The sequence below is a fragment of the Strongylocentrotus purpuratus genome, unplaced genomic scaffold (assembly GCF_000002235.5).
Source record: "Strongylocentrotus purpuratus isolate Spur 01 unplaced genomic scaffold, Spur_5.0 spur5_scaffold_19, whole genome shotgun sequence".
Taxonomy (NCBI): Eukaryota; Metazoa; Echinodermata; class Echinoidea; order Camarodonta; family Strongylocentrotidae; genus Strongylocentrotus; species Strongylocentrotus purpuratus.
Genome location: NW_022145604.1, coordinates 1,340,691 through 1,368,673, shown reverse-complemented (window position 1 = coordinate 1,368,673; position 27,983 = coordinate 1,340,691). Strand labels below are relative to the sequence as shown.

The 27,983-nt window shown below is 38.0% G+C and overlaps 1 protein-coding gene across 1 annotated transcript; it reads right to left on the bottom strand.

Annotated features, from left to right (window-relative positions):
* On the bottom strand, positions 1-26,200 carry LOC105445818 (hyalin-like). Its single transcript, XM_030990699.1, has 6 exons — positions 26,135-26,200; positions 14,525-14,791; positions 13,328-13,630; positions 7,038-7,262; positions 2,499-2,772; positions 1-354 (listed from the first exon to the last, which is right to left on the bottom strand). Exons 1-6 carry the CDS (start codon positions 26,175-26,177, stop codon positions 348-350), a joined length of 1,119 nt encoding a protein of 372 aa, XP_030846559.1. The 5' UTR covers positions 26,178-26,200; the 3' UTR covers positions 1-347.
* Between the last annotated feature and the right edge of the window lie 1,783 nt (positions 26,201-27,983).

The window sequence follows — 27,983 nt, the reverse complement described above, 5'->3', positions numbered from 1 at the left end:
GGGGAAAAAGAATAGAATATTCCGGGCTCTCCTCGCAAATTAGTGTTTAAAGTATCAAAATAATATTGGTGCAAACATTTATTCCACCCCTGATGTGATGACTACCATGATGAATTAATAAAATCTACGTTCCTTTAAATATTATGAAGAAATTTGTATCCCGAGTTGTTACTGGGCCTGGGAAGGGTGACGATAATATGACCGTTGTTTGACTATGACATGACCACGGTAAAGTTGATAATTAGCAGGGGTGAGTTCACCGAGAAAGAACTGGAGTATCTGGCCTGAAAACGGTTCTGGAATTCCACCACTTGCATGCTTCCAGAATGTATTATTCTCAAAAGCAGCTAGTAACTACAACAAAAATGATAATTGAAAGTTCATGAAGTAAATTGGGTGGATTATATTGTACACAAAGGTTTGATTGGACTTCAGCTCTTTTTCATACTGCATGCAGGCAGAATATATTATTTTCATATGTATGTAACTACAACGAAAAAGAACTACTGTAAATTAGTGCATGGTTACATTTCATTTGCAATCACACACGCAAAGCTTTAGACAGAAAAGTATGTATTGACAACGGCTCCCGCAATGTTCCATGTAGAGAGATTATATACATAAAGGTTAATTTGGACTTCAGCTCTTGTCATCTTCATAATGACAATTAGTACATTTCATTTGCATTCACAATCACACACATAAAGCTTAATGCACAAAGGGTTGGCGCATCTACGTACTACAAACAAAAGGATGCATACATTGATAAATTATCCACAATTACACGAAAAGCAAGGGACACAAAGGCGTGGAATGACTATGAATCTTGCAATGTGCATTCGGCATGCAGATAGATTGCTTTATTTCTAAAGTTATCAAATAATTACAACGAAAGGGAATTGGTTCACAGATTTCTAAACTTCAATATCTCATATTTTTCATGAGCACCTTGCGTAAACGTCACATTGAATGAGTAGAAGCTATACCAAAATTATGCTCCTCCAACGGAATTGAGCAAAATTCTCTTTCAATTTAATAAAATGACGTGTAGATGACGTCATGTGGTAGAATTATACAGGTCATCATTGCATAGGTCAAACAGACGTCGTATTTGATTCTTTATCTGTGCCAAGTCAAGAAACACTTATCCCATCGATATATTGATCAATATGTGATACATGTATTTCCGTAATGAAAATTGCATGTTTTTACTAGATTTCAAATGAAAAAAGGAAAATAAATTTCTTGTATTCCTTTGCGAAACTTTAATATAAAATGTCCAAAGAGCATCTCCGTTTGAAAAAGAAAATGTATGCAATTCGCATCCTGAGTTTTGAATTACAGGTGAATGATATAATTTGTAACGAGGCACTAAACAAAGATTCTTTCATTAAATTTGATTAAATAACGAAAATCGTCAATTGAATCATAAAGTATTTGTAAATATATATATCAAAATTTGAGTTCTAAAATGCCCATAAGACTCTTCGCGAGCATATGAACGACAAAAACAACAAAAATAAAATCAACACAGAAAGGAGCGGATTTGCATGCAACACATGACCTTGACTCGGTTGTTTTCGAAAACAAACAGACATGCTGGGATTTGGTTGGTTTAAATTTGGTGGAAGAACAAGCGCTCAACAAATGATTTGATGTACTCACCTGTCACCGTAACAGTAAATGAACATGAGTGTTGGTTTGATGTACTCACCTGCCACCGTAACAGTAAATGAACATGAGTGTTGGTTTGATGTACTTACCTGTCACCGTAACGGTAAATGAACATGAGTGTTTGTTTGATGTACTCACCTGTCACCGTAATAGTAAATGAACATGAGTGTTGGTTTGATGTACTCACCTGTCACCGTAACAGTAAATGTACATGAGTGTTGGTTTGATTTACTTACCTGTCACCGTAACAGGAAGTGAACACGAGTGTTTGTTTGATGTACTCACCTGTCACCGTAACAGTAAATGAACATGAGTGTTTGTTTGATGTACTCACCTGTCACCGTAACAGTAAATGAACATGAGTGTTGGTTTGATGTACTTACTTGTCACCGTAACAGTAAATGAACATGAGTGTTTGTTTGATGTACTTACCTGTCACCGTAACAGTAAATGAACATGAGTGTTGGTATGATGTACTTACTTGTCACCGTAACATTAAATAAACATGAGTGTTTGTTTGATGTACTTACCTGTCACCGTAACAGTAAATGAACATGAGTGTTGGTTTGATGTACTTACCTGTCATCGTTACAGTAAATGAACATGAGTGTTTGTTTGATGTACTTACCTGTCACCGGAACAGTAAATGAACATGAGTGTTGGTTTGATGTACTTACCTGTCACCGTAACAGTAAATGGACATGAGTGTTGGTTTGATGTACTCCCCTGTCACCGTAACAGTAAATGAACATGAGTGTTGGTTTGATGTACTCACCTGTCACCGTAACAGTAAATGAACATGAGTGTTGGTTTGATGTACTTACCTGTCACCGTAACAGTAAATGAACATGAGTGTTGGTTTGATGTACTTACCTGTCACCGTTACAGTAAATGAACATGAGTGTTCGTTTGATGAACTGTCTGTGGCTGTGACAGTGACTGTCGTTGGACCCAGAGGAAAAACAGAACCTGGCCCTAGAGGCTCATAGGTCAACGCTGGTGCAGGATCAACATTGTCTGTGACATCCACCGGGAATGATACAGTGAGTGTATCGGAGGTGAAGTCAGCTGGGCATTCGACCACAGGATTTACATTATCTGACAACAAAATTATAAAATGTAAAGTTACCTACATCTTTGAAAAACTACGTTGATTCATATTTCTTGTGTATTTTTTTTTAACTAGTAATTTCTCAGATATTTAGTGAAAACAAAATATGTTTGGGGATGCAGGAAGAGGTTTGAAAGGCTTCAACCCCGAACAAAATAGTATACAAATGTGACAAGATGCATAATCATAAAGCAAAATTTCAGGAAAAAACATGCATCGAAGAAAAAGTTAAGAAGGTAAATATGACAAAAACACAAAATCCAATTTGATAGCATGCACATACATCAACATATCAATAATAAGTAAACAAACGTTAAAGTGGTGGCAACGACAATATTCTAAATAGATTATTTAAGAGTTGGTTGTAAAATTGCACGTAGGTGTCATTGTCAGGTAATTTTTTGTCAGACAATTTACTAGTAGATCAATAAATAACTGAGTATACTCATGCAATCATGACAATGTGGGAGAAAATATTTGTATTATTTCAACAAGAAGAATCATTTACTCTTATATCAAAATATCCTAAGTATGAAGATAGATCTTTAGTGAGGTTTGGGAAGCTGAGAGAATTGGGCTCTTTATTACTTTGCACGGGAGCATGATCCGATCGTTGATAGGTCTTACATAAAATGAGTTCTTGTAGTAATCGGGTTTAGCGTAAGGTATGAATTTGAATTTTATTAGTAAACTTCATTCATATACATAAACATTTTGTTTCAAAATACATAAATAAAAAAAAAATATATATATAAGAAATTCAACAAGTGATATAGTTTCTCGAGTAATCACAAATTAACATAAAACAATGTAGCTTGTATATACAGTGGTAAATGATATTATAACAAATTAATTATACGACACGTACCAGCCTATGTTTGACAATAAAGATACATAACAAATGGGAATGATAATTTCGATATTGATTTTCTAAAAGAACGGATGGAATGTTGAAATTCCCCTCGAGTATTTATGATTGTTTTAATATACTTACAGAAGTACTCCATTATATTTTCATTCTCCAGTTTCATAATGCTTACAAATTTCTCTTCATCGCTAAGATCTTTAAACTGTCCAGATATTTCAGCCATTTTTTGGAGAAATACCCTCCTTTCAGCCTTATATACAGTACAATCCATTATGGTATGACATTTATCGCCAACCCTTCCCAAGTTACAGTCATTACAAGTTCTTAAATGTGAAGGTATTTTTTCCGGACGTCTATCGGTAGGTTATGTGAACTAATTCTAAATCAGCAGATATTTGTTCGTAGTTTACGGTTTTTAACGGTTAATAAATATTTCTTTGTTTGTATACTCTGCTTAAATAGATTTTATGTTCTCAATTTATTTTGTTCATTGCCATTTACACAATCACTACATAGATCCATCAATAACTGTCGGTGGTAACTTCCATTTAGGTTTCTATTTCTTTTCCAACTACTCTATCACTATCGGTAATATCATCCAGTTCTAAACAACCATCATTTTCATCCACAAATAATTTAAATCCCGTGAGAAGCTAGTGCATATTTCCTAGCCAGCATTCACAATTATGTTCAGTCATCTTTTTGTTTTCTTGGAGAGAGTGGTAGAATAATGAATCAATACTTATATTTCTCATTCGTGCATAATTTTTCGACACATTTGTATAATTAAAGGGTACGATCCATCTTCGCATAGTATTACCAGATGGCTGCTTTTTTTATTAACACCTAAAACATTTCTCGACCATTGGAAGTGAACACTCTGTATTTCATTTCTTAAATAAGTTTTGGGGTTACCTTTTACAAGTTTCGCTAACTTGTCAAAGTTGACGGTAAAAGCGCCCCACATATACCTCTGATCCATACATAAGTATTGGTTTTATCAAAGAGTCAAATAATCGTGTTGCTATTTTTATATTAGGGAGGTGATATCCGAATGATTGGAATAATTTAAACAAAACTCTCTTTGATTTATCTGCTAGATTAACCCTCGTGTCCTTGAATGTAACAAAATTATTAAATACAGGACCTAAATATGTTGCCTGTCTAACAATTTCAATGTTTTTACCAGTCACCTTGAAATTCTGTTCTTTCAAAATCTTTACGTTCTTGTTACAAATAATCATTTTCGTTTTGTCTATATTAACATTCAACAGCCATTTATTACACATCAAGTCTATCTAACAATGTTTGCCTTCCACTTCTTGACTTTGATACCAATACAATGTCATCTGCATACATTAAACAGTTCACTAACTTTCCATTCAATTCCACGGGATGAGTATCAATAGTTCCCAACTCACGCGACAGGTCATTTAGATATAGGTTAAACAGACTGGGACTTATACAGCCTTGTTTTAAATCACTACTGGTTTTAAAATACTGGGTAATCCCTTCATTGAGCTTTACACTCAGTTTTAGGTTTTTATACATGTTAGTAATAATTTCGTAATCTGGCCTCAGATTCCACATGTCAACATTTTATAAAACAATCCTTTCCTCCAAACACTATCAAAGGCTTTCCGCAGATCGACAAAGCACAAGTAGACATGACTCTTTTCACAAGCCTTGTTTGTTCTCGCTTATTTGTCAATCATGGTTTTAAGTGTAAATATATGGTATGTTGTTCTCTTGCCTTCCCTGAAGCCTATTTGATTCTGGACATATAAATGGTTATCTATTAGGTATTTGACCAAACGTCTGTTTGAAATACTGCAAAATAACTTTCCAACTGAGCTCGAGAGACATATACCTCGATAGTTGGCTGGGTTAGTTTTACAACCTCCTTTACTCAATGGAGTTATATAGCTTTCAGACCACTTTGGGGGGAACTATGTACCTTCATGTTGTTATATATGCTAAAGGTGTGGCCCTGGGCCACTAAATCTACCAGTTATTTATGATTTTTACTAAATTTCTAGATTTTTTTTCTTCTCGTGGATTTAGCTCCTTTCGGAATGAAACAGATCTAGCTCCGTTTGGAATAAAACAGGGATACGTTTTTTACTTTCTTTTATTTTTTTTTTTTTTTAGTGATGATTTCACTATCATTACTTAAGAGGAAAGGTTTGCTACTAGATTTAAATAAATTTCAGTGACTTTATTGAAGAAAGAAAAAAAATTGTTTATACACACATTATCCTATCACGCAACCTGTTAACTTTTGAGAATATTCTCCCTCACCATTTTTAAGCACAAAGATCACTTCTTGCAGAACCTTAGATAAATGTAACAATTAGACAAAAATGTTATGATTCAAAGTTTTCATTTGAGAACCAATAATCATCATGACTCAAGAGTAAAAAGCACTATCAATGTTTAAACAAAATCAAAAGTGCTTTGAGAGTGGATATACAGTGATCTCTTTTCTCTTCTTCTAAAATGAATAAAATAATTTCAGTTGCACCAGGCAAGTATATAAAAAAATATATATAAATAGCGTAAAGAGATTTTGTAAATTTGTGCAGACTTGACTGAATAAATTGTTAAATATTGATATCTGTGTTTGATGATTAAAAGAATAAATAAAAACCTAAGATTATAACGGTTTTGAAATAGATGACGTTATCAAGATAATAATGACCAAATACCAATGTTTATAAAACCATAATGGAGTACACTTTAGTATAACACTGCAGTCTATGGGGGAAACAGTCTCGCATTTCTGGTTATTTAGATGTTTCTTCCTTTGATGAAGCACATAATGATGCTTTTTGAGGTGCATTTTCATTGATTCATTTTTTTACATAATATTATCTAAGCTTCTGCTTTATTTTTGGAGCAACGACGATCACAGGCAGAATCTTTTGGATTTGGATTTAGCTCCTTTGGGAATGAAACGTGATATTGTTCATCGAATTGTTCATACTTCCTGGTTAAATTTTAGAATGTGCATTTTGTTCCTATGTAGGAAATAATTATTTCAAGACATTAAAAAAATTAAGACAAAAAAAAATATATATATATATTTTGATAAAATATGGATTAAGCTCCTTTTGGAATCAAGCTTTTCAATTATTTATACATTCTTGTAATAAGTTGTTTATTTCTTGTTATCTAAAGCGCCTAGAAACGATATTATGTCAAGTACTATATCATTACAACTGTACGGACTGGCGATGCAGCTGCTATCGTGTGCAGATGTTATGTTCTGTACATAAAGGTTTAATTATCATATGAGAGAGAGAGAGAGAGAGAGAGAGAGTTTACTTAGAATTTAATTTTACACGTAAAACAGCCAAACAGCAATATATTAAGGTCACTCACCTGTCACCGTAACAGTAAATGTGCATGAGTCTTCGTAATAGAACCAGTCTGTGGCTGTGACAGTGACTGTCGTTGGACCCAGAGGGAAGGTAGAACCTGGCCCTAGAGGCTCATACCTCAACTCTGGTGCAGGGTCAGCATTGTCTGTGACAATCGCTGAGAATGATACAGTGAGTGTATCGGAGGTGAAGTCAGCTGGGCATACGACCTCTGGTTTCTGTCCATCTGTCAACAATAATAAAATGCAAAGTTTGTAAACTACGTTGATTTGTATTTCATGTATATTTGTATTTGTGGGGATGCTGGACAAAGTTTGAACAAAGGGCTGCATCCCCGAAAATAATGATAAAGGAAACAAATATGACAAGATACGTTATAATAAAACAAGATTTGAAACATGTGACGGTTAACAACAAGTATAGTGATGGTTATTTGTACCTGACAGGTTAGAAATCATAAATGCTTGCGAGTAAGCAACAAGACGGCCGACGGCTTTAGGTCCTCTCCGAGGGACATGGTAGTGAGGATTAATATCTTACCTAAGAACCTATTAAGTGCATTGACTTGATTTCGAACCCGGGTCACCGGATTACGAGACCATTGCTCTACCGACTGAGCTATCGCGCCTCCAAAGAAATACTTCAATGAAAGGTAAAATTTACAATAGAAAAACTGAAGTATTGGACAGTGGCAGACTTTTCCATTGGGAGTTCGATGAGTTTCTCCCCTCCAGGCCGCTTGCGGATATCTATCAATGGGTTGGTCAGGGGATTCTTTTTTCATCTAAATTCCCTCAACCAAATGTCAGTCCCAGACTGGCCTTAGAAATGAGGTCCACTAAGCCCCTGTCACACCAAAACGGTTATCGAGGCCATGACCACCCATGTCATATTCTTGTACATGTACGTTCTCTTTCCATAGGTTTAAGATACTATGTCCCTTTTGTAGCCAATATCAAATTCTGTAGAATTTTGCAGGAATTATGAATATGTCATGTATGTCGTATTCTGTAAAATTTAAACGTTAGCAGTGTCCTAATATTCAAATTATGCAAGGAAATCTGTTTACTTGCTAGACTTCACTATCAGACAATATTGCGTGAGCGACTGGCTTTTTTCTTCTGTGGTAATAACATCCATTACATGAGCTGTAAAGGGTACATGAGCATTTGTCTACATCACTAACACACTTCTTGTTATGGCCAAAATTAAACTGATTGAATCTTTGCACATCATCAAACGTATGACCATTCGGTACAAAGGTCTGAAAATCAGACTATTACTTACTGGCTCTATAGCTCTTAAGTCGATTCGACAACTAATAGTCATTATTTTCCCACTTAAAGACATTTCCAAGCCCCCCCCCCCCCCCACTTTTTTTTTTTTAGGGAAGTTCTTATTTAGTATTATCTTTCAAATGCCGTTGGAATTTAACCTTTTTTTGTTTGGGGGGGGGGGGCCTGCAAATGGGACATAGTACCTTTAAACCAGTTACAAGTACCATCGCTATCTGACGTTCGTGGAGATAATTGCCAGGTCCACCACTCTATAGTACGTGGATAAAGTCGTGTTATACCTCCCTTCTATTCTCTTGAAGACATTCGTCTGTTTTCATGTGCATCGCGTCATAGCTTGCAAACATATTTATCAGTTCACTATCGTTAAGACCTGCCCTTCGTAAAAGGTGATTGATAACACCCGATATCGTGTAAATAGCCGAAGGGTGTAAATTAAACATAGAAACACACGATTATACGTGTCTCCAAAGTGACTCGGTTGAAGGTTAATGAAAAAACATTTGATACAAAAATTACTTATTAAATTCCTTCTACTGTACTAACCCCCTAACAGGCAAAACATCCTGAGAAAATCCTCGAACCACGAAGGTATGTATGATTTTCTTTGAAGGCATCACTGTGCAACAGCCTCTAACAGTGATTTACAGTAAATTCTCCCAACCATTTTTGAATTTTCCCAACCGTTTTGCCTTCAAAATAAGACATGAGACAGGCTTTTAAAATTATTTCAACACTTAAATGTCTGGAATTGAATAAAGAGCCAATTCATTGCTGTGTGACTATTTACATTCACCTAAAATGTAATTAAATTGTAATAATATAGCTGGGAGAATTAAGGAATTGATCAAAACAGTTTTTCCAAAATATTATCATTAATAATGGTGCACTCAAACTTTCAGATTAGCCTTAATTGTACATCTAGCATTGAAGTCACTACCTTAGCACCATTTTCTCTCATTTTAACAATGTTACCAAGAACCAGAAAAATAAAAACGACCTCACAAAAATTTGCTGGAAATCATCTTCAATAAAAACCACAACTCTCATTTGCACATAATAATTGTCCTGTGTTATAAGCAAATGGTTTCTGGCCTACTTCCTTACATTGTATGCTCCTTTCTCAGCCCTTATACGTTTTCTCTCGAAATCGTGTGGCGCATTCATTTGTTTGTTGGATTTTGTTATCACTACCAGTACTCAAGTTTATCTTTACATGTACTACATTGTATGTCTCATTTGCAGGCCAAAAAATGAAAAGGTTAAATTTCAACGGCATTTGAAAGACAATACGTATTTAGAACTGCCGTCAAAACGAAAGGGCTTGAAAATGGCTTTTAGTGGGAAAATAACGAGCATTGTTTGTCGAATCGACTTAAGTCATTGCAATCACCTAATGCGGTGGTCACATCCCGCCGTACTTGCAAGTACGTGCTGTCTACGTGCAAAAACGTGGGCAAAATTTGGGTATCCGTACGTGATGAGTACCGCCTCCGTACGGATTTGAGAGCACGCAGACACACCGTAGCACTTTTAGTGCACGAGGAACTTTCGCTGCGTTCGGGCTGCGTTCGGGCTACCGATTCACCCCAGTGCGTGTGACGTGCGTGCCCGGTACTGCCAACGAGCGCACAACGCACTGACTCCGTGCGTCTTTTGAAGGCGCACGTGATAAGTGCGTGGTCCGTGCTTACTCGCCACTTCCCCAGTTCAGCTATCAAATGAGCACGTAGAACTCACGTGGACCGTACCGAGTGAGCACTTACAACGCACGTTGTTCGTACTGATTTATGCAGTATATAGTCTCTTCGGTGAAATAGGCGGCATCTTGAGGCAGCAACAGCTGGGACTTCTGGAGAACATCGGAATGTCGTCCTACATATACACCGAGTTCATCGCACGTGCACGCACTTGCAACATGCGTGTGAGTAAGGACACCGTACGTGAGCAGCACTTGTAAGTACGGCCACCGTGCGATAACGTGGCAACCGCACGGAGACCGTACGTTGTAAGCACGTACAACGCACTTATCACGTGCGCAACGTACGATGCACGCAACCGTTCACGGCCAGGCGTGGCGTGCGGGCCACGTACTTACACAGTGCGTGTGACGCGCGTTGCCGGTACTCCCTCCCTGCCTTTGCCACTCCCTCCCTACGTTTTCAGAAAAACGTGGCGGCCGTGGCCTCCCCAAAAACCGTACGGACTAAAAACACGCATGGTGGGATGTGACCAACGCTTTAGTAATTGTCAGACCCTTTTACCGAATGGTCGTACGTTTTGTGCTGCACAAAGATTCAATCAGTTTAATTTTGGCCATTACAAGTAGTGGGTTATTTATGTAAACAAATGCCCATGTATCTGTTACAGCTCATTTTATGTATGTTATTACCGAAGAAAACAAGTTTTCAGTTAGTCACTCAAAAGTGTCTGACAGTGAAGTCTAGAAGGTAAACGGGTTTCCTGCATAATTTGAATACTAGGACACTGCTAATATTCAATTTTTACAGATAGGACAGAGCCTACGTGACATATTCATAAATCTTGTAAATTTTTACAGAACTTGACGTTGGCTGCAAAAGGGACATAATATCTTTACAGGGCAAGTCCACTCAAAACTATCTAACTATCAACAGAAGCAGAAAAAATCAGACAAACCCATCAAAACAAGTTTGGGCAAAGTCGGAAAACTAATAAGAAAGTTTTGAATTTGTAATTTCATGACGAACGTTGAAAATCTCACGCGAACCCATGACTACGTGTCTAGTGTGTTGCATTCCCGTATGTATGTTTTTAGGGACCCGATGGGAGACCAACTGATGTTGAATGGGCTACCCCGTACGAATAAATAAATTAAAAAATAAAAAATATAAGAGGCCTATTACCTTTCGCTCACGAGGCCATATAACTGCTTTAATACCTACGTAAATAAAAAAAAAACCTACCTGTAATAATCAAGTATGAAAAAGCAATCAGCCCAAACGTAACAAACTTAGCATTGTGTGTACTCTTCAATGTGCAGGTGTGATATCACCCTCACGCAGCGCGTCAAGGACCGCACTGGTAAAATGAAAGAAAATGATAGACCGATATATACAAAGAATAACATAAGAGAAGGTGAAAGAAGGAAGAAACAAATAATAACATAAGAAATAACATAAGGAAAGACAGAAAGAGAAAGTGATAGAATGGTAAAAACAAAGAATAACATAAGGAAACACAAAAAGAGGGAGTGATAGAATGATAAAAAACAAAGAATAACATAAGAGAAGGTGATAGAAGGAAGAAACAAAGAATAACATAAGGAAACACAAAAAGAGGGAGTGATAGAATGATAAAAAACAAAGAATAACATAAGAGAAGGTGATAGAAGGAAGAAACAAAGAATAACATAAGGAAACACAGAAAGAGGGAGTGATAGAATGATAAAAAAAACACAGAATAACATAAGAGAAGGTGATAGAAGGAAGAAACAAAGAATAACATAAGGAAACACAGAAAGAGGGAGTGATAGAATGATAAAAAACACAGAATAACATAAGAGAAGGTGATAGAAGGAAGAAACAAAGAATAACATAAGGAAACACAGAAAGAGGGAGTGATAGAATGATAAAAAAACACAGAATAACATAAGAGAAGGTGATAGAAGGAAGAAACAAAGAATAACATAAGGAAACACAGAAAGAGGGAGTGATAGAATGATAAAAAACACAGAATAACATAAGAGAAGGTGATAGAAGGAAGAAACAAAGAATAACATAAGGAAACACAGAAAGAGGGAGTGATAGAATGATAAAAAACAAAGAATAACATAAGAGAAGGTGAAAGAAGGAAGAAACAAAGAATAAAATACGGAAACACAGAAAGAGGAAGTGATAGAATGATAAAAAAAACAAAGAATAACATAAGAGAAGGTGATGGAAGGAAGAAACAAATAATAACATAAGGAAAGACAGAAAGAGAAAGTGATATAATGATTAAAAAACAAAGAATAACATAAGAGAAGGTGATAAAAGGAATAAACAAAGAATAACATAAGGAAACACAGAAAGAGGGAGTGATAGAATGATAAAAAACACAGAATAACATAAGAGAAGGTGATAGAAGGAAGAAACAAAGAATAACATAAGGAAACACAGAAAGAGGGAGTGATAGAATGATAAAAAACACAGAATAACATAAGAGAAGGTGATAGAAGGAAGAAACAAAGAATAACATAAGGAAACACAGAAAGAGGGAGTGATAGAATGATAAAAAACAAAGAATAACATAAGAGAAGGTGAAAGAAGGAAGAAACAAAGAATAAAATACGGAAACACAGAAAGAGGAAGTGATAGAGTGATAAAAAAAACAAAGAATAACATAAGAGAAGGTGATGGAAGGAAGAAACAAATAATAACATAAGGAAAGACAGAAAGAGAAAGTGATATAATGATTAAAAAACAAAGAATAACATAAGAGAAGGTGATAAAAGGAATAAATAAAGAATAACATAAGGAAACACAGAAAGAGAAAGTGGTAGAAGGAAGTGATAAAGAATAACATAAGAGAAGGTGATAGAAGGAAAAGCAAAGAATAACAAGGAAAGATAGAAAGAGGAAAGTGTTTGCATCGGAGTGCCGCGCATGCGCATTACCAACTGAAACACGCCAAAACATCACTGAGCTTTTCAGTCGGTGATGTTTCCTCACAAGTGTAAACGGGTGCGCGAAACATCGCGACTTTTCAAAATGAGGTATTTGACAGTATACATGCGCCCTAAGTGTTATTTAGGGTACGCGTATGCATGCTCCCTCCTTTTGAAAACACCCCCTAAGTCCGGTGTGTAAAGTCGATACGGGCCGGATTTTTGTGCATTGCGAGCTGGACTTTGGTGCGTGAAAAGTACCCCTTTACCGGTCATTTTGGGAACACGCATGCGGTCCCTTTGACCCCGGAGTGGGTGCCTCGATCGTGTGCAAGGGGAATGACCATGCATGCACTCAACAATAATTACCTTCAACATAGAAGTCTACAGTGCATTCGTAGCTTAGCTGTGTGTCGCTGATCCTGGTGGTCAAAATATGAGTTGGTTCGACCGGGAACATGAATGGTGGTCCAGCCAGTGGTGGACTGGTTAAAAATTGAACAGTAGGCATTCCGCTGGATCCATGGTAGTAATACATGTCTCGTGTTTGGACATCTCCGTGGCTGTAAAAATTTGAAGGGTCGAACGTATATGTGGCTGCGTCGTTATCAGTGGTTACAATTCTGAAGATGGCCTCCTCCAAAAAGCAATTGGTGACTGGTAACTCAACGACTGTTGAAAAAGTATAAAGGTTCCATGTACCAAACTGCTAAATATATTCAGAAAATCCACATGTTAGGCCAAATTTTAAAAAAAAATGTTTAGCGTCCTACTTTTTTCAAAAATAGGAAGGAGGAGGCCCCTTTTTTTATCTTCTTCAAAATGGCCGGTCAAAATGGCCGCTCGGTACATTTTCCCTGACAGTTGGGCTATTTTTCAAGATGGCCGCCGGCATTAAAAAAAAAAAAAATCAGACATAGATTCATTTTAGCAGTGTTTTTCATCCAAAAATCAACCAAAAAAATCGAGGTGGCCCCCCAAAAGGAAGCGGGCGGGGACGCTAAACATGTATATTTTTTAATGGCCTTACTATTTGAATGAATAAATTGGACTTTTTCCAATATAACGAGAACTATTTTACAGTTTGAAGAAAGATAACAAAAGTCTAGGAGGTTCCACCTAAACCTACAGGACAATGCATGTTTTCTTTTTATCTTGAACAAACGAAATCTCATCTCAGGTTAAAAACGTAAAACAAAGGAACATCGTACACCATGCAGTGGCCGGAGCTACACCTCCGTTGCGTGCCGTATAGACAGATGAACGGCATTCAACCATGTGGTAACATCGAGAGAAAACTGCCTGCGTACAGAAAGGGTTTTTACACACAAGACTTATTACATTGCCTCCAATAGAGCCAGCTGATTGTCCAATAAATCATGTCAAAGTATTTTGTAAACTTCTGAATTTGTTTCATAGATTTTAAAATATTTTTTGAAATATTTGTTTTTCAAACTTGCTAAGCTCCACCCCAAAAACCTCCAGATCTCATTCCCCTTGTGACATCATCTGACTGCCTCGTGTGTAACGGGTTTACATTCATGGTTAGCAGAAACTGTTTCTTACGTGTATTGATGATTAGGATTTCACATGTCGAAGGAATACCGCAGAGATCCTTAACAGTGACGGTTAGCCTGGTGGGACCGGGAGGAAAGAGGAAGCCACCTGCATCAGGGGCACCCACGCTTGGCTCGTACTCTATCGCTCCATCAATACCATTTTCATCAGTGGCGTTGAATTGGCCGGAAGCCATGGTCACCCCATAAAAGGTGTTTGGTGTGGCGGAGCCTAGCTCGATACTAGGCACACACCAAAGCTCGGGTCCATCAGTATCTGTGAGGATAAAACAAAATGAAAGTATTCTTGAGATAAAAATAATTAAAACAAAAGCCAACACAACTTTGACAAAATGTACACCATATATGTGGCTTTTGGCTTACCAATTATGAAAGAAAGTTTTATGAGTAGTGAGCGAAATAAACCAGGTAATCAATACAAATGTCAAGACCATAGTGGTGTATGCCCCCCCCCCCCCCCTCTCGGTGTTATTTAGGACATGTTCCCTCCCTTTGATAGCATCCCCTAAGTCCAGTGTGTTAAGTAAATACGGGGCCGATGTTTTGTGTATTACGAGACGGACTTTGTTGCGTGAAAAGTTCTCCTTTTATCTGATCTCATTGTTCACCAATAAACTTCTACTTTTGTGAACCACCATAAACATATTATAGTTTCTAAAATGCATGTATAAACAGGATAACATTGTGTCCATCAATTATGATGTCATTTTCTATTTTCCATTCCTATATTCTGAATTTATCTGAGTGCAACAAGTATGATAAGGGCGATTCGAATACGCTATCGAAGTATCCCATATATTATGTACGGATTAAGTTATATACCATATGTGACTGGCAAGGCTAGTTAACCTGCTTCATATTAGATTGTATTTGCGAGCTAGCGTATCATCATTTTTCGCCGATCTTACCTGCCACTCTATTTGGCATCATGCTGTGTATTAATTTGTGAATGACACCCCCCCCCCCACCCTCATTTGAAAACTTGGGACAAACATACATGTAGTGTGACCCCTATGCGTGTTATTCATGAGGGCTGACTTAACTTTTACCTGATTAAAAGACATTTTTTAGTATACTGGTCATGAGATCATCGTGTTACAGGTACTGTCAAGAAGTTTATTTGGGAAATTTGGTCAAAGAGTAGATAGGAATATTGACAAGTCAGCTTGAGTAGGCGCACTGGTCCTGTCATAACATTGCTACATAAACTGTCTAGAAGTTCTTGAGGGGGGGGGGGGGTTCATCATGAGAGCAAATAGGAAGAGGGACTTGTGAATTATAGATAGAAATATTAAAGGTAAGATTTAGTATTTGTCATGTGATTGCAGTGCTAAAGAAATGTTTGGGAAGAATAAGGATAATAGAGCGTATAGAACTATTTGTGCAATTTTCGGTGTTGAACCATTAAAATGATGACACATAGACTTATTCTAAATGAATCGCAACCTTCCCCCACCCAGTGGCGGATCCAGGGGGGGGGGGCTGCACCCACCACCATTTATCATCAGAAGCAGGCGCGGATCCAGGATTTCTTAGGGGAGGGGGCCCAACTTATTTTTTTTTTGCTCCCGAAAATTTGAAAATCGTGCCGGCCGAAAGTCGCTCTCGGGGGGGGGGGGGGGGGGGGGGGGGGGGGGTAGTGAGCACATTTTTTTTTTTGGGGGGGGGGTCCTCGAAAATTTAAAAATTTGCACCCCCCCCCCCCTTGAGCGCCAGGGGGGGGGGGGGCAACCCCCTAAAAAGGTAAAAATCACGTGTTTTGGCATGAATTTTTTTCTCAAGGGGGGGGGGGGGGCCGGCCCCCCCCCCCCCCCCCCCCCCTGGATCCGCCACTGATCAGATGAACGACTTTATCTTTTATTTTAGATAATGCTGAATGAAAGTCAACACTCTCCCTGTATAAAGGGACGATAAATAGAAGTTTGGGGAAAACCTTGCCGGAAGATGTAGAGTAATATTTATTTAAAGGCAGGCTTTACTACTTCAACTAGAAGGGATTAGACCACCCAGCGAGCCAGCGAGGTCACTGTGACAGGTGGCTATCTCATTAACTCAGCTCTCATTTAACATAAGAAAAAGAGGATCATGGGGGACCAACAGGCACCGATTGGGGAAGTTTTCTATTTAGAGGGAGCAAGTAGCTACAAGTATAGGACAGTGTGCCTTTAAACTGTCCGTACTAGGTGACGATTGATATCGCTTTCACAGATGAAAAAAGGAAAACGTAGTATCCTGTTTTTACTACCATTAAGCATAACCAAGTTACCCTATAAAGCTAGCAATATAGGTTTCGAATTTGCAAATTAATAAATGAATAAAGGAATGAATAAATAAATGAATAAATTAATGAATAAATGAATAAATGATTATATGAATAATGAATAAAGAAAACAAATGAGTAAATCAATAATGATGAAAATAATAACAATAATAATAACGATGCTGATAATAATTAATGGTCCATTTATGTAGCCATAATAATGCGATGAAGTATCCAAGGAATTTCTTCCTACCGGGTACCAATTCACTTCACCCGGGTGGAGAGTGTCATATGTAGATTAATGTCTTGCCAAAGTGCCGAGGCGGGACTGGAACCGGGAACCATATGACCCACATTAATTATGATAATAAATACAAGTTAATAATGATGAAGTATGAATTGAAAGTTGTGGGGTAAGCAATTTGCAAATAAGATAACTGTGTCTCAAACAGTAAACATTTTTTTTTAATAACAGGTTGTTACTATACTTCCTTAATATTTCTACTACCGTCTGCGTTTTTTCATTTTTTTAATACTCGTTGTGATACACTTTTATCCAACTTACCAAAGATTTTTAGGTGCGCCATTCAATTTTGACAATGTACTTTTGTTCATCTTATTTATACTATTCATAGTGTTGCAATGATGCATACTTTTATCTTTTTATCGCCAATTCGTTTGTAATATTTAATCGTTGGCAAGATTCCCCTTTCTCCCCCCCCCTTTTTTTTAACCTCTTGTCTCTCACTCTTTCTTCCCCTCTCTCTTTTTCGCTCTTTCTCATTTTCTATATCTTTCCTGCTTTTTCTCTTTCTTCACTATATCCCTTGGTTTCTTATCTTCTCTTTCTCTTTTCTCACTTTCATTCCCTCTATCTCTCTCTCTCTCTCTCTCTGTCTTTCTGTTTTTCTCTCACTGACTTTCTTTCTCTTTTTAACCGCTTTCCTGTACACTTTCCCTTCTCTCTTCCTCACTTTCATATTTTGTTCAGGTACATATTCCCCGTTTTCTTCTTGCTCTTTTTTTTGTTGCTTTTATTTTACATTTTGTACAAAATTAAGGATAAACACATGATATATACTTGTACTTATAATTATGTTTATGATACTGTTTAAAAAAGTATACTTTTTGTTAATGCAATGAATATCCATGTGCAATTCAATATATGCAACTGCGATGCATAAGTCAATAAATACCATATCACGTAGAGTTGCGTAGTGTTGCGTACCGACTACGCCGAAGTTAAGCTGCGTACTAATGAATAAATTGATGCTTCGGCGTAGTCCCTGCGTAGGTTATGCGTAGGCTTGCGTAGGATGGCGTATAGTTACGTACCCTGTGCGTAGGCACCGCGTACTTATAGCGTAGGCAATTAGCGTAGGGTTACGTACGCTTGCGTAGGCCTGGCGTAGGGTTACGTACGCTTGCGTAAGTCTGGCCTAGGGTTGCTTACTGTGTGCGAAAGTGCCATGTAAAAATGCAATAGACGCTCGTAGGAGCCGCGAGTGTAGCCATTGGCGCTTTATAAACCTAGTTTTCTGCCCTCAATCCACTGCTGCCTGCTGCCCAGAACACATCACTGCTGGTTGAATTACAGATGACTGATGTAATAACACATGCAGAAAAAGATCATGAGTTTTTTGGGCCCTCGGCAAAACGGTACAATACTCCAGCATCTGGATGCCCTGGAAAGACTAATTAGTCATGTGGCAGAACATGAACGCTTGGGAGAAGAACAAGAACAGAGAAGGAAAGAAGCTAGAAGAAGAAGAAGAAGAAGAAGAAGAAGAAGGAGAAGTGTGTGGGTAAATCCTTGGATCCAGCGCAGAACGCTGAGGATGTTTCGGCATTTACACATTTCATGCGGATGGGACCACAGTATTTCCATGAACTTCTGACACATATTGCACCGAGGATTACCAAACGAGATACTAACTACAGAAAGTCTCTGGAACCTTGTTTAAAGATGGATGTCACCTTGATGTTTCTGGCCACCGGCAAGGCAAGGCACTTCAATATGGATTCCGAGTTGCCCATAACACTATTTCTGTGTTTATCCCACAAGTGTGCCAGGCAATAATCGATGAATTATCTGACGAAGTTCTCATGTGGCCAGATACTCCAGGGGGTGGAAACAAGTGGCCTCGACCACAACCCTTGCCCTTCTTTCCTGGCAATGTTGCAGTAATTAAAGCAGAAATAATTAAATCCTGCAGATATAGTTCAGCAGCGACAATAGAGTCCAGCGGGACGAATAAAATGTAGCACTGCAGGAATAGTAATGAAAAGTTCAGCAGGGATTTGATTTGATTTGATTTATTGGGATCAAGCAGTCATTGTGTCTAGGCTGCGCGCAGGTTGGATCTAGGACATCTTTTTACGTTTGTAATGCTTCGTCGGACTGGCGTAGGGTAGCGTATTGTTGCGTATGCTTGGCGTACAGTTGCTAAGGCTTGCCGTACAGCTGCGTAGGCTTGGCGTACAGTTGCGTAGTGTTGCGTAGACTTGCGTACAAATTGTGTACTTTCTGCGTAAAGTGTCTACGTCGAAGGTACGCGAAAAAAATTAAACATGTTTAATTTTTTGCGTTCATCTCGTGTACCCATTTACGTCCCTCCGCAACTGTACGCCAAGCCTACGCAACAATACGCTACCCTACGCCAGTCCAACGAAGCATTAAAAACGTATAAAGATTTTGTTCGGTATATACTTGGATGTAAACTTGACAGGTATTGATCATTATTTTGAAGGGGAATGCTGTTTTTGTTTACATGTGTGCATTCTCACATTTATTCTTTTCATGAAGAAAAAGTGTTTCTTTTTTTTGCTTGTAATTCTGTTTGTACTACTACAAGGTATGTCAGACTGACATGTTTTGTTTTGTTATGGTTTATTAAATGTGTGATGTTGATATCTCAGGCTGTTGATATAATAAACAAAGTTGAGATTCACAAACTTATGCCTCATGCGAAATGTTATTATGTTCTGTGGAAATTTGTATGTATTTGTGTCGGTTTGTTTGCTTGTGTGTACGTTTGCGGTCCTGTTTGTATATTTGTAATATAATTTTGTTTAATTGAAATGAGCAAAGAAATAATTTTGTCTCACTCTGTTAGTGAGACTGAGTGAGTGTGTATGTCAGAAGTATTTCTTTTAAATCTAATAAATGAATAACATTTATATCATTACATTGTCACACACATATACGCTACGGACAAAGGACAACAGCTATCAATCGTCTTCAAACTTTCAGGAAACTCTTATTGAATGATATTTTACAAATGATTGAAAAAAAAGGGATATGGCCAACAAATATCAGACTTCTGTCCACATTTATTCACAAATCAAAATAAGCGCTCTCTTTTGCTGGCGTTTTGAGGTATCAGATCACATCACGTGACCTTGCAATGTACATCAAAAGAAAGTTCATTTATTACCCTTTTGAATGATACATGGTACAATAATGTTGTACATCCACAAAAACGTCACTCTGCATTTTTTAGAAAATAATGATTGAACAAATTAACATATTATACTGCAAAATAACCTCAGCAGTTGTTAATACCTACTAAAAAACAGAAAATTTAACGGTCAAAAACGTGTACCAAATGCCACCTTTTACTTTTAAAACGTATGGCAGGTTTATAAATGTTATTTTCTTCACTCACTATTTTACGCAAATTGGCGTTTCAGCCCTATTTCACGCATGCAAAAGAGACCCACCGCCCCTTGGATGTCACATTTTGTCAGAATGTTATTATTAAACTAAGATCAAGTTCGTTTATACAATAAATTGAACTGTATTTTTAACATAATTTTGTTTTATATAGATTTATAAAACGCCAATTGCTACACTCGCGGATCCAACGAGCGTCTATTGCATTTTTACATGACATTTTCACACACAGTAAGCAACCGTACGCAACCGTAAGCAACCCTACGCCAGGCCTACGCAAGCGTGCATAACCCTTTACCAATTGCCTACGCCGTAGGTACGCGGTGCCTACGCACAGGGTACGTAACTATACGCCATCGTACGCAAGCCTACGCATAACCTACGCAGGGACTACGCCGAAGCATCAATTTATTCATGAGTACGCAGCTTAACTTCGGCGTAGTCGGTACGCAACACTACGCAACTCTACGCAGATCCGGTGTGAAAGGGGCTTTGAGAGTTATGCCATTCTTGATTTGTACACGCATCATCACATTAAAATTGTTATACCTCAGTCACACTGGCATGCAAACCGACTCCAAACCATTGTGATACCTCAGTCACACTTGCATGCAAACCGACTCCAAACCATTGTTATACCTCAGTCACACTGGCATGCAAACCGACTCCAAACCATTGTTATATCTCAGTCACACTGGCATGCACACCGACTCCAAACCATTGTTATACTTCAGTCACACTGGCATGCAAACCGACTCCAAACCATTGCTATACCTCAGTCACACTGGCATGCAAACCGACTCCAAAAACATTGTTATACCTCAGTCACACTGGCAAGCAAACCGAATCCAAACCATTGCTATACCTCAGTCACACTGGCATGCAAACCGACTCCAAACCATTGTTATACCTCAGTCACACTGGCATGCAAACCGACTTCAAACCATTGTTATACCTCAGTCACACTGGCATGTAAACCGACTTTAAACCATTGTTATACCTCAGTCACACTGGCATGCAAACCGACTTCAAACCATTGTTATACCTCAGTCACACTGGCATGCAAACCGACTCCAAACCATTGCTATACCTCAGCCACACTGGCATGCAAACCGACTTCAAACCATTGTTATACCACAGTCACACTGGCATGCTGGTATAGCCAATAGAGAAATCGGATAATGTGAAATCACCATGTTCGCACATTTGAAAAATTGACGCACGCTGCCAATGAAAATTACCATGGCCTTATTTTGTGCGTGTGTGTGTGTGTGTATGTGTGTGTGTTTGAGATCATGCTTTAACTTATTGGCCCGAATTCACAAAGGAGGTTTAAAATTAAACCCATGGTTTAAACCTTCATTTACATAACCCATGGTTTAAACCTTCATTTACATAACCCATGGTTTCAACCTTCATTTACATAATTCATGGTTTAAAACTAGCGCAAAATAAGCGCAACACACATTAGGCGGTGTCACACATAGGCCAAAAATCCGGATTTTAGTTATCCGGATTTTAGTTATCCTCTTAAATTGCTGTCTGTCATCAATTATCCCATTCAAAATCCTTTTAAGGTACTATGTCCCATTTGCAGGCCAAAAAAATGAAAAGGTTAAATTCCAACTGCATTTGAAAGATAATACTATTTTAGAACTTCCCTAGAAAGGTGGGGCTTGAAAATGTCTTCAAGTGGGAAAATAACGACTATTAGTTGTCAAATCGACTTTAGGGCTATAGAGCTCAAAAGTAATAGTCTTGATTTTCAGACAATTGTACCGAATGGTCATACATTTTATGCTGCGCAAAGATTCAATCACTTTAATCTTGGCCATCACAAGAAGTGGGTTATTGATGTAGACAAATGCTCATGTACCCTTTACAACTCTTTTCATGTATGTTATTACCAAAGAAGAAGAAAAGCCAGTCAGTCACTCAATAGTGTCTGACAGTGAAGTCTAGCAAGTAAACGGGTTTCCTTGCATAAATTGAATATGAGGACACTGCTAAAGTTTAAATTTTACAGATAGGACATACATGACATATTCATAATTCCTACAAAGTTCTACAGCATTTGAGGTTGGCTGCAAAAGGGACATAGTACCTTAGCAAGAAAATTCTCCCTTGAAAGGATTTTTCAAGGGATTTTTCTGTGTGACACCGCCTACAGTCAAGAGGTCGAATATTATGCGCATGGGTTATGTAAATGAAGGTTTAAACCATGGGTTATGTAAATGAAGGTTTAAACCATGGATTAAATGTAAACCTCCTTTGTGAATGTCTCATGGAATAGATAAGTAAAAACAAATGAAGTCAGCTTACCGTCAACGCATTGTGCATCAATAAGTAGAGTCCTTGTTACCAGAAGAAGAAATGCTATTCGGCAAACGCAATGACGAATCTCACGAAGCGATCTAGGAAAGTGAATATCCATTGCTCTGATATATACGGATACCATAGGCAGAGAAGATAAGAAATTTAATGCAAAACAATAATTCACTGGCAGCACCGATCACGAATAGGATGTAAAGCGATAATGTCAAATGCGAATATTTCAACGTATCACCTTTAAATCACAATGCCCCTTTCTCTGCCTGTTTTCCCTCTCAAGTTGGCCTAATAATATGTTGGATCTCACAAAATCAATATTATGCTAAAAGTATGCGCGCTTTGAACCAATAAGAAGAGCGTTCTGTAAGTGAGCATCGCACAAAATCAATATTATGCTAAAAGTATGCGCGCTTTGAACCAATAAGAAGAGCGTTCTGTAAGTGAGCGGAAATATCATGAATCAATTTTTTATTCAGTTAATAATAAGTACTGAAATTCTCATTGCATGACGTCATTTTGTGGCGAGTAAAACGAGGACAAATGATGTAAATAAAAAAAGGATTTGTTAAAAATGCGGTTACCGTGACCATGATTGTATTTTTTGCTTATAGATGTCTAATTAAGCGTTAAATGTTGATTGATCAGTTACTTTGTGCCATGTTTTGACTCAAATGCTTGCTAGTCTACATTTCAGTTGCTATACATGACCACATAATAGGTATATCGTGTCTTTACAGGCAGGCTGAGGGGGAAGCATCAACAAAAAAGGGCACTTTCTGAAAAAGGGAGGGGCACCCACAAAAAGTAACCTAATAACGAAAAGTTACAAATTGATAACATTGTTACAACATTATCGGGGTTGATCTTCAGAATTTTAACTTGACGTGGTCCAAAATATTACTTCGTCATCATAATTATGTTGTTTTTGTGTATGATGGTCTGCTTATTCCATTGCGAGCGTGCCAGGGGAGCCAACAAAATTGTAAAAGATCTTTTTGAGGTTACATTGCGACCGATTAGTTCTGATTATTAGAGGAAATAACCGATCATGATTGGGTTTTAAGCACAATCTCATTAATGAAAGTTTGAAAAAATTGCTCTCAGCCGCCTTTGGGTATGGTCTAAGTTAGGAATTTCTGGGGGAGATGAGGGGGTGATAACAACATAATTATCATATAGCATGTAGAGTAATGATGTGTCTCAATCTTTTTAAATTGAATGACATTTTATATAAATGCAGTTGCCTTAAGTTTGAAAACTCATAAACCGTCTGTTTTTTTTTTATATTTGTGTGGTTTGTGTGTGTAAAAGAGAGCTATTTATTCCCTTGGCCTATAGTGAAGGGAGTGAAGGGAAGGGAAGGAGGCGGATGGGGGGGGGGGCGAATGGGGAGGGGAGGGGAGGGAAGGGAGAACCGAAATACATATAGGACAAGACAGACAGGCAGACCGAATATGAAAAAAGGGAGATCATGCATAAAATGAAAAATTGTGGAGACCGATATTTATAACTCTTAATTGTTGTAGTTTTATTTAAAGCAATGTTGCAAAGTTAGTTAGGTGTCTAAGTACCAGGGGAAGGAGAAAACATGATTATTTAGGATGCATTTCCAACGCCTCTAAAACTGACAACCCCTCTTGAAAAGGTTTGGAGATGTGAAAAAGAGGGGTAAATACAATTGGGGAGTTGCAACAGCGTTCCCTTTTGTCATGTTTCGTTTTTGAAATCTGTCTTTTTTTCTCTTTTCAGGCGTAGAGAGCAGTCTAGGTAAAGAGGTGGCCGTTCACTTTGCATCTCTTGGATGTTCCCTTGCTTTAGTAGGAAAGAATCAATCGAAGCTTGATGACATTGCTCGAGACTGTATCAGTTAAGGACTTATTTCAAAACAGGTATTTTATAGAGAATATTATACTGGATCTAAATTCAATATTCAGCATGTCGAGAAAAAAAAACATAACACATGAAGGAGTTCTTCATGGTTTAGTTCTAAGAAATAATCTAACTTGAAAATAATCATATACCCAAAAATAATAATACACAAAAATAAAAATATAGCGAAGGCATACAGGAATAAAATATTTTCACACCTTATCAAGAGGAGCTATTTTTACAGTAAATATTGTGGAACTGTAAACCATTTTCCCGGATGCAAAATTCTATTTCTATCAGTATATACGACAACGTATTAAGGCCAATCATAATTATTGATGAAGAAATAAAGATTTTCCCCATTTTGATCCAGGTCTTGGCAGTCCGGTGTGATCTAAAACAAGAATCTGATTTCGAGAATATATTTTCTAGGATTTCTGGACAGTTAGGACCATTGCACGTATTGGTAAGTTTACATGTTTGGTACTTAGATTTCATCGATAGAGTTTAGCTATTCAAACCAATAACATGGGCAATACGAATCAGTCCAGATTATTATGGGATGCAATTCTGCAATTAAAGTGTATTGTCACGAATTGAAATATATATTTAAACAAATAAAAATATACGTATATGCCTGTATATGTTAGTTTAGTTTATTAGTATATAGTAATGTTAGTTTAAATACTTATGTAAAGAAAGAATTTTTTAATGAGATAATTTGTTGATATCACTCTCTTGAATCCAAATCTTCCTCTTCCACTCGCCACATATCCTCTCTTCCACCCTCTCTCTCTCTCTCCCTCTCTCTGTCTCTCTCTCTGTCTCTCTATTTCTTCCTATCTCTCTCTCTTTTATATCCCCCCTCTCTCTCTCTCTATCTCTATATCTTTCTTCCTCTCTCTCTTTTATATCCCCTCTCTCCCCTTCTCTCTCCTTCTCTCTCTCTCTCTCTCTCTCCTTCTCTCTCTCCGCTCTTCTCTTCCACTCCTTTATCCTCACCATTCTCTCTCTCTCTCTCTCTCTGTCTCTCTCTTTCTTCCTCTCTCTCTCTCTCTCTCTCTCTATTGGCCTATAGGTGCAGGGATTAGCTCTATCACCACCTTTGTGAATAGGCGTCACCCGGGCCCTTTTCCAGGCACCAGGAATTTCCCCTTTCTTAATGATGCATTGATGATTATGAGTTAGCGGTTTAACAATGTATTCAATAGAATCGTTTACGAAACTGGCTGGTATTTGATCGAGGCCAGTGGCCTTATTCCTTGCAATATCATAAATACATTTAAAAAAGGATGATTATGATGCTGTTCGTGATGATGATGATGACGACGACTACGATGAATATATATTGACCATGATGATAAGGACGATAGGTACGGAATAGTTAATAATCCAGTGACAAAGAATAAGGCAATAATGGCTATACACTGGCACACAACAATTTAGAAAGCAAATTTGTTTACCGCGAGTATGCTCCAAGTACGATGGTGCCGCTTTCGCTGCCATGGTAGTTGTCAGAGTATTGACTTGCATGGCATCATCGATCGCTGAGGGCGTCAACTCAGACAATCGTCCGAACGATATTGCTCCTTAACAGTTAATCTGAAATTGAGGATTAATAATTGAGAGAGAGAGAGAGAGAGAGAGAAAGAGAGAGAGAGAGAGAGAGAATGAAAGAAAGAGAGACAGAGAGAGTGGTGTGGATAAAGGAGTGGAAGAGAAGAGAGAGAGAGAAGGAGAGAGAGAGAGATAGAGGGGGAAGGGACAGAGAAAGAGAGAGAGAGAGAGAGAGAGTGGTGTGGATAAAGGAGTGGAAGAGAATAGAGAGCGAGATAGAGGGGGAAGGGACAGAGAAAGAGAGAGAGAGAGAGAGAGAGAGAGAGAGAATGGTAAGGATAAAGGAGTGGAAGAGAAGAGAGAGAGAACTAGAGGGGGAAGGGACAGAGAAAGAGAGAGACAGAGAGAGTGGTGTGGATAAAGGAGTGGAAGAGAAGAGAGAGAAAGATAGAGGGGGGAAGGGACAGAGAAAGAGAGAGAGAGAGAGAGAGAGAGAGAGAGAATGGTAAGGATAAAGGAGTGGAAGAGGAGAGAGAGAGACAGCGAGAGAGAGAGGGGGAGGTAGGGACAGAGAAAGAGAGATATAAAGACAGAGAGAGAGAGATAGAGAGAATGAGAGACAGAATGAGAGACAGAATGAGAGAGAGAGAGAGAGAGAGAGAGAGAGAATCCTAATTATAATTGTGAAATTAAAAAGAATGATAATTTTATACCAACTTTAATCATCTAAGGAAGATGTAAAACTGTCAAAAAATACAGTTTCTTTCTCTGAAACCCCCCTTCTTTTGTCCATTGTCGCCCTTAGTCAATGTCATTCGCAATCTTCTTTTTACCTCAAAATTCATAATTTTGTAAAAAGTTCAGTCAAGGGCTACAAACTGAGAAAGTATACAGCGCCACCATCGTCTAAAAATGATGTCATGTCTACTGAAGATGTGAAACTACCGGAGAAGTTACCCGAGAGTGTGACGTCAGTAGTCAGGTAGTCCCATTATTGAGTTGTGTTTATTGTTGGTCTCCTACCCCCCCCCCTTCCTCTCTCCCTCTTCCAATCTCTCTCTCTCTCTCTCTCTGTCTGTCTCCCTCTCTGTCTACCCCTCACTCTTTTTGCCCCTCTTTCTGTCTCTGTCATATATCTCTCTTTTTATGTCCTTATATCCCTAAGTATATTCCATTTAACTTCCTCTTCCACTAGCCCCCACTCTCCCTTTCTCTTTCTCCCCCCCCCCTCTCTCTCCCCCTCTCTCTCTCTCTCTCTTTCTCCCTCTCTGCCTATCCCTCATTCGATTTACCCCTCCCCCTCTAGAGCGCCACCATCGTCCAAAAATGATGTAATTTGTCAACAAAAGGCGTGGAACTAGCAAAGAAGTTACCCAAGACAATGACGTCAGGTATCAAGCCTTCTATTGCGATTTGTTTAATAATAACAATATTATATTCAGCTTTTATATGGATGGTTTATTTGTTAGTCTTTCTCTCTCTCTCTCTCTCTCTCTCTCTTTCTCTCTCTCTCTATTTCTCACACTCTCTCTCTCTCTCTCTCTTTCCCTCTCTCTTTCCCTCTCTGTCTATCCCTCACTCTTTCCCCCTCCTTCTCTCTCTGTCATATTCCTCATCAGATGAAAATTTAACAAGTCTAAACTGGAAAACACTTGAAAATAGCAGAACAAATAATTTAGCAATTATGATGTATAAGATTGTCTCAAAACAAGCTCCTGAATATTTAGTAGGCAGGTTTATATCTGCTGACCATAC